The 17,692-nt window shown below is 40.8% G+C and overlaps 1 protein-coding gene across 5 annotated transcripts; it reads left to right on the top strand.

Annotated features, from left to right (window-relative positions):
• Window positions 1-1,157: 1,157 nt before the first annotated feature.
• Window positions 1,158-17,497, top strand: tox4b (TOX high mobility group box family member 4 b). Of its 5 annotated transcripts, none has more exons than XM_044183035.1 (10): window positions 1,158-1,301; window positions 6,605-6,673; window positions 8,750-8,800; window positions 10,224-10,511; window positions 10,604-10,864; window positions 12,774-13,094; window positions 13,375-13,455; window positions 14,805-15,437; window positions 15,646-15,800; window positions 16,141-17,497. In XM_044183035.1, the coding sequence occupies exons 1-10, from the start codon at window positions 1,296-1,298 to the stop codon at window positions 16,196-16,198; spliced, it is 1,923 nt and encodes a 640-aa protein (XP_044038970.1). In that variant the 5' UTR covers window positions 1,158-1,295; the 3' UTR covers window positions 16,199-17,497. The 5 variants fall into 5 exon arrangements, with proteins under 5 accessions (XP_044038970.1, XP_044038971.1, XP_044038968.1 ...); XM_044183033.1 differs by lacking the exon at window positions 1,158-1,301 and adding an exon at window positions 5,193-6,322 and having other exon boundaries at window positions 14,805-15,425; XM_044183031.1 differs by lacking the exon at window positions 1,158-1,301 and adding an exon at window positions 5,198-6,322.
• Window positions 17,498-17,692: the final 195 nt, after the last annotated feature.

The raw sequence follows: 17,692 nt of genomic DNA, 5'->3' as shown, positions 1-17,692 counted from the left end.
TCTGGAAATTTGTAAAGGTCGTTTTTCACTTATACACCTAATGAATCCTTAATCTTTTAGACAAAAGCAACCCTTTTGAAAGATGGCCTCACTGATTGTAATATTTTGTAGTGTCAGCTTTTTTCTTATTTTTTCGGAAAGTACTGAATATGGAGGGCTGCAACTAGCAGCTATCTTCATTATTGATTAATCTGTGGATTACATGTTGATTAATCATTTAGTCTAGAAAATGTCAGAAAATACTGAAAAATGCCCACTACAACTTCCCAGAGCCCAAGGTCACATCTTCAAATTATACTTGTTTTGCCTGACAAACAGTCCAAACCCCCCAAATATTCGATTTATACAACAAATCTTCACATTTATGAAGCTGGAACTAGTGATTTATTTGTTTGTTATTATTTTTGCGTTATAAATGACTTCAACAATTAATTTGAAAATCAAAATTTTTGACTATCATTTGATTATTTTTTTGTTGATCGACAAATTGATAAATCATTTTACTAAAAGAGACTAAACTAAATTGTATTTGAAGCCACTTTTCACATACTATACACTACAGTGGAACACTTTTGAGAGGTTAGTTAAAGTTATAAAGCTAAGAACAGTTTCTGTCAAGCATCATTGGATCAATGTTAAAATCTAAACTGCCAATATTTAAGAGAACTGTTTAACTCATACTAAGTTCTTAAAAAAAACATGAAGCATAAAACATAAAAGAACAAGGGAACAGAGATACATAAATACAGAAACTAAAAGCAGATTTCCATGGCTTTGTAGATAATATACTTGGTGGCTTTCTGATTTCTTGAACTAGTGAATGACAAATATTTTGTCACCAACAAACTATATTTTAAAATTTACACAATTCATCCAACAAACCAACTTTTAAAGAAACACAGACATCACAAACACAAACATCACAGAAACAATTATACTTGTGAAACTTTATAGAACTGAGATTCATTTACAGAAAAGAGATGGATTTTTAATGGAAAAATACACTGACAAAAGCCTCTTTTTTTTTTTACTGAACTCTTATCTTGAACGCTAAACTTGATATTCATAAATATAAATGTCATACAGTAAAAAGAGAGATGTCAAATTTACGGTCTTTAATTCTGGAACGCCAACGTCCCATTTTTGCGTGATGAGGTCACTTCCGCTTGAGCGTACAATCCGGAAGCCGGTGCCTTGTGATATTTGCATGGATATTTGAGGAAATCAATTCTGGGCGAAGTTCACTTGCAAAAGTGGGATAAAAACTAAACATTAATCAGATTTCGGGGGTGAGCATGGAGGTAAGAGTAGTTGGTATTAGAAACTTTTGACATAATAAAAGAATCACCTTTGTCTTCAAATGTGATGATCTACTACAACACACGATCTTTGGTTGTCAAAAACACAACAATGATGGCCTTGTTACGAGCGGATCACTTGTCTCATTTATTATCCCTTTATTAAGTCGGTTAATTTAACTTCACCCTAATCTCTTTTCACCTTTAGAGGCGGTTAATCCTACACACCTGGGTTTCGACTCAAATTTTAATGCTCCCGGTGTTAATTTAATAATCATACGCTACTGTAAAGTGTTTAAAGCTGCCACCCGGCACCGAAACAGCTTATACAGACGTTAAATAGATGCCTAGACGTTGTAAATTTAAACCTTTTATCGGCGAATGTATTCTTTAGACATTTCACTAACTTACTACTTAGGTAACGTTAGAGGATTGCATTGGACCGAACCATTGGAAAGAACCGGAGGTAGAATAAGCTGCCAGGCGGCCGTGAAAAGCTAAAATAACTGACATTTTATTCGTTAAAACATTTTAAATAGTCTGTGCGACGACATCATATTGTGTCTTTCGCTGCTAGACTCCATGTCAGACGCGAAATATATTGTTTAAGCTAAGGTAGAAAAGTTAACTCATTTGTCGGTTGGATTAATGTCGAGGCGGCTTCCTGTCATAGCTTTCAAAATAAAACCAGGAAACATGCAATCTGTAAATTAGAGGTTATGTCTAAAACAGGGTTTTTGAGATGCTAATATCGACATTCAAACAATACAAAATACAATACACTATAATACAGGTCAGAAAATAAATTAAGTGCCAAGTGGGTATAAGTATAAAATTAAAATAAGTGTGAAGTACCAAGTGGGTTTACCTGATGATAATAATACGGTATAAGGTAATAGTGCATGAACTGCCAAGTTAAGTGTAGCTTATTAAGGTTATAATGAGACGGAGGATATTGCACAGCAGTAATAGAGGTATGAGTAATATCAATATCAATAAATATGTGCTTACTATTAATTTTTAAAACATAAATCCATAAGAAAACATGTTTTATATATGTGCCTTAAATTTGGGTGTCAAATTAGTTGTGGCAAAGTTGTTGTATAGCCTACTAAGTTGGACATTTTACAACTGAAAAATAAACTTTATGCTGAAAGCAATATCCGCTGATTTTATACAATACAACAACACAATTGCAACTAAATTATATTAAAGTTGTGATAAGAAAAATAAGGTAAACATTTAGCCTATAAAACAAACAAACAAAAAAGAGAACTATAAAAATTAAACTATAAACATTAAATTAAATAATGTGCGGTATGGGCAAGCCTGTATTATAAACTTTAAATACATTTTTGGTCAGTAATGGACTGACATTAATGACACCGTTTCTATATGACCTTAAACATTTTGGCATTTCTGCAGCCCGCTGTAACTTCTTGTTACTTACCAGTTAACGTACAGTATGCACCGATATCTGTGATAAGCTAAAATTGTCCAGTAATGTCTACCCTACTGATGTATTGGTTAGGCTTTAGTTATGACCAAAGCTGGATTACCAGCTGGGTCAAAGCAGGCAACTGCCCCAGAACCCCAGAACCCCCAAAACTTCAGGCTGCGTGTAAACTCTAGTTTCATAATTTTAGTGCAAACTTTTTAGGGAATTTTCACCACTAAAGTACAGTATCATCTATGGTGGGTCCTGCATTATTACCTAATCTTTAGGCCTTGTTTTGTGGAGGAGGCCTGTGTAAAAATATATCGAGTTGTATCTATAGTTTATATTGTGCTCCCATGGTTTATATTCCTAAATTTGTGTTTAATCAAATTAACCCAAATTAACTGACACACAGAAAACCTGGTGTCATTTAGTCTTATTCCAGCATAGATATTCCAGGTCTCTGGGCAAAGACGAGTACTTCCAAGGTGCATGGAAAAGGGAAAGTCTATACTTTAAGGGTCAAAACTCCAACATTTGTAGAATAAACAACAAACTTAATTGTGAAACCAGCGTGTGGCCTTCATTGAACAACGTTATGGGCAAATAGTGAATCTGCTGTGTACTGTAACAGAGAATAGTTATAAGAAACGCTTTATGTTCATTCATTCATTGGTAATGCTTTCACCTCACGCTCTCCCCTTCATGACAAAACATTAGCTGCTTTTAGCAATAAATGATCAGAATCAGAAATACTTTATTGATCCCCGAGGGGAAACTCTTTCATTACAGCTGCTCACTGTCACGTCAGTGCACACAGGAATAGAAGTACTAAGCAAATCAGAATATAATACACGTTAATACAGCTAAGATAAATTAAGTACAAAGTGGATATAAGTATAAAGCTAAAATAAGTGTAAGTACAAAAGTGCATTTACAGGTTGATAAGTATAGTAGGGTATAATACAATGTAATAATATAAGTAATAAGTAATAGTGCAATAATGAGTACTGTCAAGTTAAGTGTAGCAGATTAACCAGATAATTAGATGGTGGATACTGCACAGCTCTTTTGTTTGATCAGAACGTCATAGAGTGGGTGGGAGACACTGTCCAAGATGGCAGGTAGTTTGGCTAGCATCCTCCTCTCTGACACCACCGCCAGAGAGTCCAGCTCCACCCCCACAATGTCACTGGCCTTACGGATCAGTTTGTTGAGTCTGTTGGCGTCCGCTACCCTCAGCCTGCTGTCCCAGCATGCAACAGCATACAGGATAGCACTGGCCACCACAGACTCATAAAACATCTTCAGCATTGTCCGGCAGATGTTGAAGGACCTCAGCCTCCTCAGGAAATAGAGGCGGCTCTGGCCCTTCCTGTAAAGAGCTTGAGTGTTCTTAGCCCAGTCCAGTTTATTGTCCATGTTTACTCCCAGGTACTTGTATTCCTCTACAATGTCCACACTGACCCCCTGGATGGAAACCGGGGTCACTGGTGCCTTGGCCCTTCGCAGGTCAACAACCAACTCCTTGGACTTTGTCGCATTGAGCTGCAGATGGTTCTGCTCACACCATGAGACAAAGTTCCCCACCACAGCCCTGTACTCCGTCTCATCACCACCGCTGATACATCCCACCACAGCAGAGTCATCAGAAAACTTCTGAAGGTGGCAGGACTCTGTGTGGTAGCTGAAGTCTGTGGTGTAGATGGTGAAGAGGAAGGGAGAGAGGACAGTCCCCTGAGGGGCCCCAGCGTTGCTGACCATGCTGTCCGACACACAGTGCTGCAGACGCACATGCTGTGGTCTGCCAGTCAGGTAGTCCACCTGCATCGCTGCCAGCTTCTCCCCCAGCAGGGCTGGCCGGGTGGTGTTGAAAGCACTGGTGAAGTAAAAAAACATGATCCTCACCGTGCTTGCGGTTCAGCAGGAAGATGATGGCGTCCTCAACTCTCAGCCGGGGCTGGTAGGCGAACTGAAGGTGGTCCAGGAGGGGTCAAGATGTCTTCCACAGAACAGGGACCCTTTGAAAACTCAGGCTCAGGTTGAAGACATGTTGAAGGACTCCTCATAGCTGGGGGGCACAGGCTTTTAGCACCCCGGGGCTAACGCCATCGGGGCCTTCAGCCTTGTTTGAGTGGAGTTTCATCAGCTGTCCTCTCACCTGGCCAGCAGTCAGGCACACAGCAGAAGTTACAGGCGGAGGAGGGGGGGAGTCGTCAGTCTGGAGAGGGCCGTTAGCCTGAGAGCCAGTTGAGGGGGGAGTAGGACTCTCCCAGGAAGATGGAGGAGGGGGGAGCAGAGTACTCAGAGGAGCTTGAGGGCCGACAGCAGCTGAGTTAGAGGACGGATGAGCAGGAGCCGGTGGGCGAATCTGTTAAAGAACAGATTAAGTTCGTTGGCTCTGTCCAAGCTGCCTTCAACTCCTGCTGCCAGTCGGTCTGAAGCCAGTGATGCTCTTCATGCCGCTCCAGACCTCTCTCATGTTGTTCTGCTGGAGTTTCCACTCCAGCTTCTTCCTGTACTTCTCTTTGGCCTCCCTGATATTGGTATTGTAATAGGGGATGGCTCTGGTGTTACTTGGAATCAGATCGAAACTTAATTTTTAGTATCGCCCACTCCTATTGGGAGGTGTGTGTGTGTGGCACCTCCCACCTGTGAAGTATTGTTATGTTCGTTAATATCTTGGTGTTTTTTCATTTTAAAAATTAAAAAGTAAAAAAAAAAAAACAAGTTAGCTATCTTATTTTATTTTGAAACGCGTATCGCTCAACATCCGGTGTCGTCTTCGTTTAGCTTGCCCTCTTCCGTTTCTTCCATCCGTGATCCGTGGCTCGGGATCCATTGAGCAGCCTTGCCCGGGCCAGCACTTCGCTAAAACGGGGATTCGGTCTGCCTTCCTTCCCTATCAGACACCTTGAAACGATCATTATCGTTTTCCATACCTCTCCAGCAGCATTAATAGTTCGTTTAAATGTATGTAGCTGTGTCTGCTAGCTGCGGCCATTGATTGAATGATACGTTTGAAGACCGACAGACAAACGGGCGCCAGGCTAGTCGGTGAAGACAGGAGTACTGCAGCCTTGCGTCAAAGCCAGCTAAAGCTAAACCGTGGTAGGGCAAGTCAGCAATAAAGCCCGGTTACAGCCACGTTACCTCGGTGGCTAGCCAGACAGCAGACGGGTTATTTTTGGCTCGGTTTTTGGCGTACACATGCTCTGTTTTAGTCGCGTGAGCTAGCCAAACATCTGTGCAAAAGCTGTCAGTGTTGGTTTCATAAGAAATAACGTTACAGCTAACACTGACTCTGTGTTTTGGGGTTGGTATTCCCCACTTAACTTACTAGCTATCTGAAACGACTTTAACAACACATTTTGAAGCGTAACGTTAGGTAAAAGGTGGGAAATTTCGGATAACTGCGTAACATCTTGTTGAATTGAAGAGGGGCCTCATAGCTAACACATGAGGCCCGGTTGCAAAGATGGACCTGAATTTTTATTCGGATTTAACGGACGGTACCGGGCAGCACGACGGTGATCCAGAGTTCTTGGACCCGCAGTCTTTCAATGGATTTGACTCTGACAACAAGGTGACTCTATCTTATGAATGGGACACCGTCTCTCACCCACAAATGGACAAATAGGCTTGATATATTTGAACTAACTAAAGGCATCTCACCGTGTAGATATGACCTGTTTCTTTGAGTTTACTGGACTCTGAATTTCAGCCTCACTGTTGCTTGTTGTATGGCAGAGTCACAGTGTGTGTTTCAATGTCAAAAAAGGAAGCCTGGTTTGGGAGAATATGGGAAGATATTAGAAAAACCTCTATCAATAATCTTTTTCCTAACTTGTGCACCTTAATGTTTCAGTTCCCTGGAGGCAGTGACAACTACCTGACAATTCCTGGGTCTGGCCATCCCTTCCTCTCCTCATCCGAGGTAGGCCTTTACCTCTTGAATTATGTGACATTGGATTTCTCTCTGACAGGTTTTTGTTTATTGCCGTGGAGCCCCGTCCTGTGGCTTACAATCATGCAGATTCACATTATGCCTGACCATACATTGTCACAGAACTCATGCCGCTTTCATGTCATGTCAAAGTTATGGTACTTAAGAGTTTCCGACTTGTAAGTAGCGTTCAACGTCCAAGTCGCAATTACGACTTGAACACTCAAGTCCAACTTGGCACTTGATAATATGGATGTGCCTGAAAACCAAACAAACATGGATCTAGGCCTGTCATGATAACTACTCTTGTTGGACGATAATATTGTCCCAGAAAAAAATTGCGATAAACTATATCATTGTCATTTTAAGACCATTTTATGCCATAACAATAATATAATAGCATAATAATGAAAGTAAAGAGCAATTAACTTTTAAGCTGCCTGAGCCCCGCCCATTGTGAAACTCAGACACGAGAGCAGAAGACGAGAGGACAGAAGCAGCGCGGCCAGAAATGACAGCAAAAGGTGTCTCACACTCAGCATAGTTTTTCTTTCCTGTTACGTTCGGCTCAGGCGTTGTGCCCACGTCTTTTAATGTAGTGAAAACCCTGCAGCTTATTCTGGCATCCTGTTGGTTAAAATGTTGGTGACATTCTTATCCAAATAAACACGCATGTAAACACAACGGGCAAAATCGTACGATATATGGACATGACCTCGATAAGTCGATAAAGTAATTATCATGACAGGCCCACGTGGATCCCTCACATCAGCCAAAGTCCATCGTTCAATGTAAATAAACCCAAACTGATATATTGTTACATTGTCAATGCACAGTATTGTAATCCTCACACGACCAACTCTGTAATCATACAACTGTCTTGATGGCATAAATGTGGCATAAGCATTTGTTTTTTCTGAAGGTTGTTCAACAACACTCACCGCTGTTCTGAAGATCTTCAAAGACTCTTTTTAACCATCTGGATGAAAACATAAAACATCTGCTGCATGATTAAAATATTTTTAACCATTTTCCTAAATTGCAACTCTGTTTCCTAATCCAAAGAAATATCAGGGGTTTTCCACCTGGTCACTCTGCCTGAAACAAAGACCACATACACTTTTTATGAAATAAAACATAAACCTTAAGGGGAAAAGGGTAAAGGTCTTATAGTTAGTAAATGTTGCTATTGTTTGAGGCGCCTTTTAAAACAGTGATATCTACTTGATGTGTCAATGGCTTGTTACCGGTTCAACCAAAGATTGATTCTTTCTTTTTAGATTGTTTTATTTGAATAATTTATATAGGCCGGAAGAGGTAAAATTGTCCAGCAATTAACAAAAAAAAAAAATTAGACAAAAAGTCTGCTTTTCTAATCTTGCTAATCATCTTTTGACCCCTCAGATTTATCTAGTGACCCCATTGGAGGGTCTGGAGTCCCAGGTTGGGAGCCAACGGTTTAAGTCGTCATCTGCTAACTAATAAATGGATCACGAGATAAAATGAGTCAGAATTTATGTGGCTGGGCTCACCACCTCGGCTAAACAATTTACTTTGGGAAAATCATAGCTTGCTCAATTTACGGACTGGATATTTTTTTATCCAGGTTGTTCTTCAGAGGAGTGGTAAGTGTTGTTAAACGACCCTCTGAGTTTTTCGAAGGTCACCAGATATTTTCTCTTTCAGAAAGATGGATGCTTTTGCTCTATGACTTTAATGTAACAGTGATACATTAGTGGCACAAACTGGGGCCAATCAGACTCATGCACCACAGTTTTAAATCAGCAATAACCACACTACAACCATGCTTAAACTCAGTCATCTCTAACTTAATACCTAGCTGTTGGCAATATTGGCAAAATATATTTTTTAGTATTTCAAGCATGTTAATATTTGATTTTTTTCATGATGTGTGAGTCATACAAAATAAAGCCTTTGTAATGTGTATGAACCATTTAATGTCAGTGCGATGAGTACATATAAAAACAGTTTTACTGCCACAAATATGACCCATGACATTTGTAATCTACTTCAACGTGCACTTACTGACATACTCGCATTTTTTAGTGTGCCACTAAACCCATTGACCTCTTCAACCTCGCTGGATCTGCTGGTGGAGTATGACTTATTTATAAATCCTTTATATTTCACACCCCTCCTACTTAAATTCAGACTCCTTTTTTTAATAGTGCTGTCACTTAGAAAACAAGCTTTTTGCAGATAGTGAGTCATCAAACGCCATGTCAGAATACAGATCTAAAAAAATCCTGCAAAACTGACTCATCCAAAGTGTCAAATGATGGACTGATGAAAGGGATTTTACTGTGAAGCAGCTGCGGACGCATGATGTGCATGGAGGCGTTGAGATTGAGGTCAACCTGTTGCATGATAAAAGTTTATGTATACATCTTTGAGCGCTGTTTTTAATCAGAATAGACGGAAACATTACAAAAGGAGGAACAAACTTCACCTCAGCAGTGGAGTGGATCAGAAAACAGCGTTGGAGGAATATAAATTATAGAAATGTAAGAGCAAAACACAACTACAAACAGCTGCATACTTGATAAGGTTTGAGAGCATTTTGCAGGCATGGCATTATCAGTGTCATCACATACAATGTCACATCACCTATTCATACTCTTAATATCTAAACATAACTACTTCATACCTAGTTTTAACCAGGAGTGGAAGAAGTACTCGGATGTTTTACTTAAAGGTCCAGTGTGTAACATTTAGGAGGAGCTATTGGCAGAAATGGAATATAATATTTATAAGTAAGTTTTCATCAGTGTATAATCACCTGAAAATAACTTAAGAATAAGCCGTTTATATCTACATAGGGAGCGGGTCCCCATCCATGGAGGTCGCCATATTGCACTGCCATGTTAGCCCAGAATGGACAAACCAAACACTGGCTCTACAGAGGGTCTTTCGCGAGTTTTGCGGCCACCGTAGTTCGTCCTACACGCTTGGACAGGGAGGGTGAGGCGAGTGGTATTCAAAGGGTTTCAAACTGCAGTTTCACCGCAAGATGCCAGTAAATCCTACACACTTGACCTTTTAAGTAAAAATAGTAAAATCACAGAGTATAAATACTCTGTTGCAAGTATAAGTCCTGCATTCAATTTTACTTAAGTATTAGCATCGACTAAGTACAATACTCATTATGCAGAATGGCCCATTTCAGAATAATGTATTATAATTATTGATGCATTAATATGTACATTACTTTAATGTTGCAGCTGGTAAAGGTGGGGCCTATTTTTTCTTTTGATGAACGTTTGTCCAAAGTAGTAAAATTTGTTCTGTGATTGAGAAAGCTGTAATTACTGACAGTAATTTTCTCCCAACTTTCTGTTTTCCTTTCCAAATTGTTGTTTACTTCTCTCCACCCCAATTTCTCACAAACTTGTTTTCTCTTGTCCCCTTTCATCCTTGCTATTCTTCCCACTCTTCTTTTGCTTCTATCAACTTCTCTTTCCACTTTTCTTCCTCTCCCGTTTTTGCTTCCCGTCCTCGTCGGGCTCCATCTGCTCTCCAGACATTCCACACTCCCAGCCTCGGCGATGAGGAGTTCGAGATACCTCCCATTTCTTTGGATCCAGACTCGGCCCTCACCGTGTCAGACGTGGTGTCCCATTTCGGGGAGTTGTCGGACACCGGCCCCTCCGACAGCGTGGTGGTACCCGGGAATGCTGTGGTGGAAGGGGACGACCCCTCGTTCGCTTCCACTTTCGTCAATGCCCCCTCGCAGGGACTGGAGCACCTGAGTCTGGGAGTCATCAACCAGTCAGGAGGAAGTGCTTTGTTGGGGTCATCACTGGGAATGGTGAGGAGCACAGGACATTTTAACTGTGTGAAGTTGTCTTAGGGTCAAACACCAGTTTAATTCACTCACATCTTCTGCTCCTGTCTTCGCAGGATCTTGGTCATCCCATCGGCTCTCAGTTCAGCGGTTCGTCCCCGGTGACCATCGACGTCCCACTGGGTGACATGAGCCAGGGCTTGCTGGGGTCCAATCAGTTGACCACTATCGACCAGTCAGAGCTCAGCGCTCAACTGGGGCTCGGCTTGGGAGGCGGGAACATATTGCAACGCCCCCAATCGCCTGAACACCCTCTGTCGGCCACGGCCTCGCCCACCAGCTCACTCCAGGATGACGACATGGATGACTTCAGAAGGGTGAGTCTTAAAGACCCGGAAAACCTATTTTCATAATCAACTTCTTGCTACAATGGATGGGGTCATACATGAACTCACTATTATCTGTGAGAGTTTGAACTATTCAGGTTATTTTACATGAAATAATAGTTGATCTCTACCAACAACAACAACTACACAGTCCTGATAAACCAGATTGGTTGATGTAGTTTTTGAGTGTTAAACTCATATTTGTTTTCTAACTTTATGTTTGATTAATGCTTAAGTCACAAATATTTGATGTTGTAGACAAATATCTGAGATTTTAAACACAGTTTTTAGTTGCTTTAAGTCTCAGGGAACATGCAACATGTTCATTAACCCATAAAAATCACACTCCTTTCCTCCGGGTCGTAACGCACACACATGGTACAAAACATCCATAAATCTGCTTAGAAATCATAAAAAAAAAAAATGCAACTCCTTAAAACTTCAGATCTCTCCTTCATAGTCACCTTGTTTCAGTGTTTTTCAGCATCAAAAGTAATCCATTGGTTGTTATTTGTAGATCCATGGTTAGGGCTTGGCAATTAATCTAATTTTATTTTCAATTACAATTTTGGCTTTCAACGATTTTGAAAACAAAATAATCGAGATAAAACGATTAGTGTGCCGCCTTCCGTTTTGCAATGATGCTCTCGTTTTGTCTTGTGTTATAAATCCAGCGCACCCCTTTCCTTTCCAGCGGTGCGCTCTGGCCCCTCCCTAAAAGCCCAAACTCGCTCTTAGCCAGACTGTGGCACGTTTAGTTCAGCTCGAGCCAAGATGACGGAAAGAGAGACTTTGGTCAACAAGAAAGGTAAAACCAATTCAGCTGTTAGACAGGAAGATATTACATGGCACGCGAATACGCACAGCAAGCACATGTACACACACACACACACACACTCGTACACAGTGAACTTCTGATGGGAGAGCAGGCAGGGACGGTCGTTACGCACTGTGGCAGTCCCAAAACCTTGTACAAATAAATTAGAAGAGAGCCTAAGCATATGACAGCATGCAGCGCATGTATCAGCTCTCTACAGTGATGGCTGTGTGTGCGTAACGTGCCTAGAACTGATAGTGTGTCGCTGGTCGCCAAGCATGTTCAATACTGAATGAGTTAGGGAAAACTCCGAAGTATTACGCAGAGAAAACTGAATAAAAGGACACGGTGAAGCCCATGATGCAATCTACATAATACATTTATTTTTTATTTGTTTTTCAGTTGAATTATATTTCAACTTCAAGAAATCCACTGTTACAAAGACATTTCTTTTTAAAAGTCAATATTTCCAAGTCAATGAGTAATCGTGTTAATTAATCGTGGTCTGATCTCAATATTGACCAAAATAATCGCGATTATTATTTTTGCCATTCAAGCAGCCCTAGTTACGGTGCAAACAGGAACTGCTCCTAGCTAATTTGGCATGACTTACATGGTGTACATTTGTACAGAAGTAAGAAATATCACAAAAGGATTGACAAAATACTGTTATCTTTTTGGTTTATATTTCAAATTGCTGGACATAACACCAACATGGGAAAGAAACGTACGAAATAAATGTATGTGTTATGTAGTGCTTTTGTGCTTTAAAAAGAGCATGCATGCTCAGCAATATATGTTAAGATTAAATAAGAATTTACACCTTAGTGTACCATTACTGTCCTGTGAAAAACATGTATCTCCAAGAGAACTTTTCATTTGCTAAAAAGCCAAGTTTTCAACTTTGTTACAGTGCATTTTTCAGATACGTCTGGGTTTAAAAACAAAAAAAAGTTTATTTAGTTTAAGAAGCAGGAGATTTTTCTCAATACTTCATCATGTAAGCAGGATAGAAAGAGAAAGAACAGTATTTAGAAATACTGTTTATTATTTATTCTAACACGCGTCTTCCCCTCTAATCAGAGCGTCCTGGTTGAATCTCCGGTCTCCCTGGCGGTCTCTCCCGGAGTCATCTCTCTCGATCCCTCTCTGTCCGACTCCCCGCTCTCTGCCCCCGCCTCCAGCGTCTCTCCAGCTGTTGGACGGAAAGGAGGAGTGGGAGGAGGGAAGAAGGGGAAGAAGAAGAAAGACCCCAATGAGCCCCAGAAACCTGTGTCCGCCTACGCTTTGTTCTTCAGGGACACACAGGCAGCTATTAAGGGACAAAATCCCAACGCTACATTTGGAGAAGTTTCTAAGATAGTGGCCTCCATGTGGGACAGCCTGGGGGAGGAGCAGAAACAGGTGAGAGGAAAACGGAGGAAACTCTTACCAGGATTTTTGCAGTCACGGAAAACCTGGAATCTGTCTTTCTCATCCTACAGGAGTGTTGTAATTAGACAAAACAAGATTTGGGACATTCATAACAAACTGTGCAAAAAAAGATGTTTTCAGCCATGGAAGTGAAGATGTGAAGATGTCCTCTCTCACTCAGCTGTATGAAAGCAGACATGGGCTCAATAATACGTGGTGAGATTTAAACACAATCTTAATGTCAGAGCATAATTTATCCCCTTTTTTTCAGGTTTACAAGAGGAAAAACGAAGCGGCGAAGAAGGATTACTTGAAGGCGCTGGCAGAGTACAGAGCCAGCCATCTTTCTCAGGTGAGTGCCTCTGATTGACGAGAGATGTACCATTTAAAAAAAAATTGACAGCTGTTATGACACAGTATGTAGTTGCATGAAAGAAAACAATCTTTTGAAGTGGTCAGCTACATGTTCGATTACAAATGATCAGAATTGCAATTACGTGTTAGGGCTGGGTGATATGGCAAAACATTTTTATTGTGATAATTTTTTATCGGTCTATCGATATACATCATGATTTAGTCATTACTTCTGTTAAGCTAAAAGATTCACTTAAGCTTGAAATTGCCCAGTGGTAGATTCAGACCCTGAAAAATTAACAAAAATTGTATGAGCTGCAAACCTATGTAAATAAATTACATAAAAATCTTCAATCTTGTGATTATAAATCCAGCCGTGTGAAAGGCTTAGCCTATATCTTGGGTCTATATCAGTTCAAATCCCTCATTTTAAATCATGCTAATTGGCACTGTGTATTTTGCCATTTACAAAAAGCAACACAACAGCATGTGTGATGTGTCTATTCACAAGGAAAAAGCATATAGTAACAGGTTTATCAGAGTGCCTCGCTGCTCGTTCCAGGGGATGGGTCTAATTGCTGGTGTTTGAGATTGCGCACTTGCACCCTGCATGCTTTATTGGATGGTTTGTGGTGTTTCCCTTCTGCGGTGGCTAATCTGTTTTGTGTCCCTGTTTCGGACTGTCTCATCCACTTTGTGGCCAAACGGGGCTTTAAGAAGCCAAAGTATCACCACACCACCAAAGTCTTGTTTATCTACAACATCTCTTTATGTTTAACGTTGTTGTGACAAGTTTACTGTGCGAGTGCTCGTCTCTCCCGTCTAATCCGACTTTCAATACCTAAACTACAGCATGTGGTGTGTTTAGCAAACGCAACCAACCCTGCTGTGCCTGTTTTTGGGAAGCGCACTCCTAAAAGAGTTTGATTGGTTGGAAATAGCTTTATTTGAATGTGATTAGTTTTTAGTAGATTGTCTAGCAATCTTAAACTATAACGTATCGACAGTATATCGAAGTTTCTAATTTTCTTATTGAGAAAATGTTTTTATCGTATTTTTTAGATTTATATATTAAAAAAAAAACAGATGGTAATTTGTATTTATGCTTACTGATGTTCCACATTGTAAAGTCAGGGGTGCATATTACATTGCTACGGTTGGTAGTAAACCGCAGACACCAGTAAAAGTCACTCTAGACACCATCTACACCAGGCAAACATCCACATCGGATCAAAACATCATCAATAAGCATGTAATCTCATCTGCAGTCTTCATAATAGCAGATGACACGTTCTAACATGTTCTGTTCTTGTACGTCTTTATTGTGTCCAAACATCGTCTCTTCAGGCCCCTATTGAAGTCATGGACACCTCTCCATCACCCCCATCTCCAGCCCCGGCCCCCGTTGTCACAGCCACGCCTGCCGCCACCCTAGCCGCTCGCTCCACCAGGTCACAGCATTACAACCCAGAGGAGAACACCATCACCAACATCTGTACCTCCAACATCATCCTGGACCTACCTCAGGTCACCACACGTTCCCGCACCGGCGCCATCAAACCCCAACTTCTGCCCGTTACCATCCCCCAAACCCCCCCCACTGTCACCAAGATCATCATCAAGCAGACACAGTTGCCCTCTGGTGGCGTATCCGTGACAGCGACACCCGCCTCCTCGTCGCGTCAGCCGCCGCCGCTGCAGCAGATGCAGAGCACCCCTCCTCCGCCTCGGCTGCAGCAGATGGTGCACGCCCAGGCCCCTCCACCTCTGCAGGCCAAACCACGAGGTGCTACCACAGCTCCGCCTCCGCTGCAGATCAAGGTCGTCCCATCGTCACGGCAGTCGGATTCAAGCACGCCAATCATTGTGACGTCATCTGCTGAAACGCCCGCGTCAATGTCAACCGGTCTGACGGTGGAGGTGGGACAGTCGGCGGATGTGGTGACGGGAGGAGAGGAAGTGGCAGAGGTAGAGGAAGGGGTAGGCTCATCAACACATACTTACACTCATACTGTTTCATTTGGCACTATATATTATATACAATATATTAATATTTTGACCTGTCGATGCCTGTATTTTATATTAAACCACTGTTGCATTTATTGTATGTAGCTCTGAAGCGGACAGTTAGATAAATACCTTGAATTTAAATGTCTGTATTTGTCTTTTGTCTTGCTTTGTCTCTCAGATGGAGGTTGAGGTGAACGTTGCCCCCGTCCCGAGCGTGACTCCCACCGCCAGCCGTAACATCTGTGTGCGTGCTGGCTGCACCAACCCCGCTGTGGAGAGCAAAGACTGGGACAAGGAGTACTGTAGCAACGAGTGTGTCGCCACACACTGCAGGTGTGTGCAAAAACAGCAATATGCACAGCAAGTTGAAAGTGAGAGTCTGACACTGGTAACATCCTGAATATAGACGTTTAAACCCCTAAATACTGTTAGAATCACACATACAGGGAGCTAAATGTTTCTTGTAAACATTATATCCTGAAAATGAGTAAAACAAGGATAAGAGTCAAAACTGGGATATTAATGTGCTTGTAAATGTACCCAGTGAAATGTGCAATTAATAAACTTATCATCCTGTCCAAACATTACACCCTGCATACAGTATGACATGTCAGAAATTGACTAAAGTAGACAGGAAATTATCTTTTAATCTTTTATCTTTTCTCCTCCACAGAGATGTGTTCATGGCCTGGTGTTCCATCCGAGGGCAGAACTCCACCACCGTCACATAAGGAAAGGACACATGGATCGTGACGGAGGAGCGCTACACAGAGAGAAAAAGACAAAGAATAACACGTGAAATGCAAATGAACAGAGAAACGAATGAATGAATGATAGGCTCAGGTATTGGCACATAATGGTTTCTTTTATCATGTCATCTTGATGACAAGAAGAAAAAGACAAGACAGTTACAGGAAAGTATTTAAAAATCACTACGATATACTTTTCTGTGGTCGACACCGTGGCTCTCCAGCAGAATAACAATGGGTGCATTGGGAATGACGGCTCACAATAAGGACAGATGGAAGAATAATAATACTGAAGAAAACACAGAAGAAGAAACTAAAGACTTGGCTCTGCTGCCCTAGACTTTCCTATTGATCATCTATTGTGAATTTGAACTATGGACCTGATTTGATATAAAAAAGAAAAGAGAGAGAGAGAGAGAGAGAAAAGAAATAGAACATTTTATGGCGTTTTTTAATTGTTTTGAAAAGAAGTGCAGGAAGGAAATCATGATCTTGCAGAGGAATTCAGTTTGTTTTGATTCATTTCAAAAATTCCACTTCATATGTGAATGCTCTTCCCTTTACTGTTACATTGAGGACTGGTTGATGTGAATGAAGTCTGATATTTTTGTTTAATTGTTTTTCAGTAATGTGCGGGCGCTTTGGTGTTGCGGGGTCAGTGGCTACTTTAGAGATTAAGTGTACAAACGAGCAACAACTGGGCAAAGCACAAACAGTCTAAAAGGTAGTTTGGAGTCGTACAAGAGGGTCAAATGTTTGTAAGAATCCAATTTGAGACAACGTGGAAATTAATCTGCCACCAGCCAAATGCCATTTGTCACTTTTTGGAAAAGGATTTAAATTCAAACTTTCAAAACAGGTGCTAGAATTCAGGAAAGAAAATAGCATTTCTCTAGCATTCTCCGTTCTCCTCTGTTGATGAAATACCCCGCAACATAAGAGCTTTCTAAATGTGTGGTGCATATTTTGTTTTATGAGGAACATTTGTGTTGAAAATTGGCATTTGAGGGTTTAAAAAAAATTGGAATGAAATAAACACACCAGCTCTGACAAACACTACTGTAAGGGGAAAAGGAATACAGTACAAAAGCTTTACTTTTTAACATAACAGTGTTTAATTTAACAAATTGCTTTCAGGTGTGTCGAATAATCAAGTGAAGGGGTGGTTGCTTCCAAAACTATTCCCAGTCAGATGAAATGATGCAGTGATCGGTCTGGTTTATTGTAGATATCCTTGAAATGTTTTTAACGGTGAAATAAATTATTTTATGTTTTAATATATATTTGGTGATGCATGTTTTGGCCTCACATTTACAGCTGGAGTGACATTTGATAAATCTCACAGGTGATATTTTATTTTCATTTTAGAACAGGGATATATATATATATATATATGTATGTATGTGTGTGTGTGTATGTATTTTTTATTTTTTTTTATTTTGTTCATTTGTTCATGATAACTAACTTACATGGAAG

This window comes from Siniperca chuatsi, linkage group LG22, assembly GCF_020085105.1.
Source record: "Siniperca chuatsi isolate FFG_IHB_CAS linkage group LG22, ASM2008510v1, whole genome shotgun sequence".
NCBI lineage: Eukaryota > Metazoa > Chordata > Actinopteri > Centrarchiformes > Sinipercidae > Siniperca > Siniperca chuatsi.
This window is presented reverse-complemented; position numbering and strand designations above follow the sequence as displayed.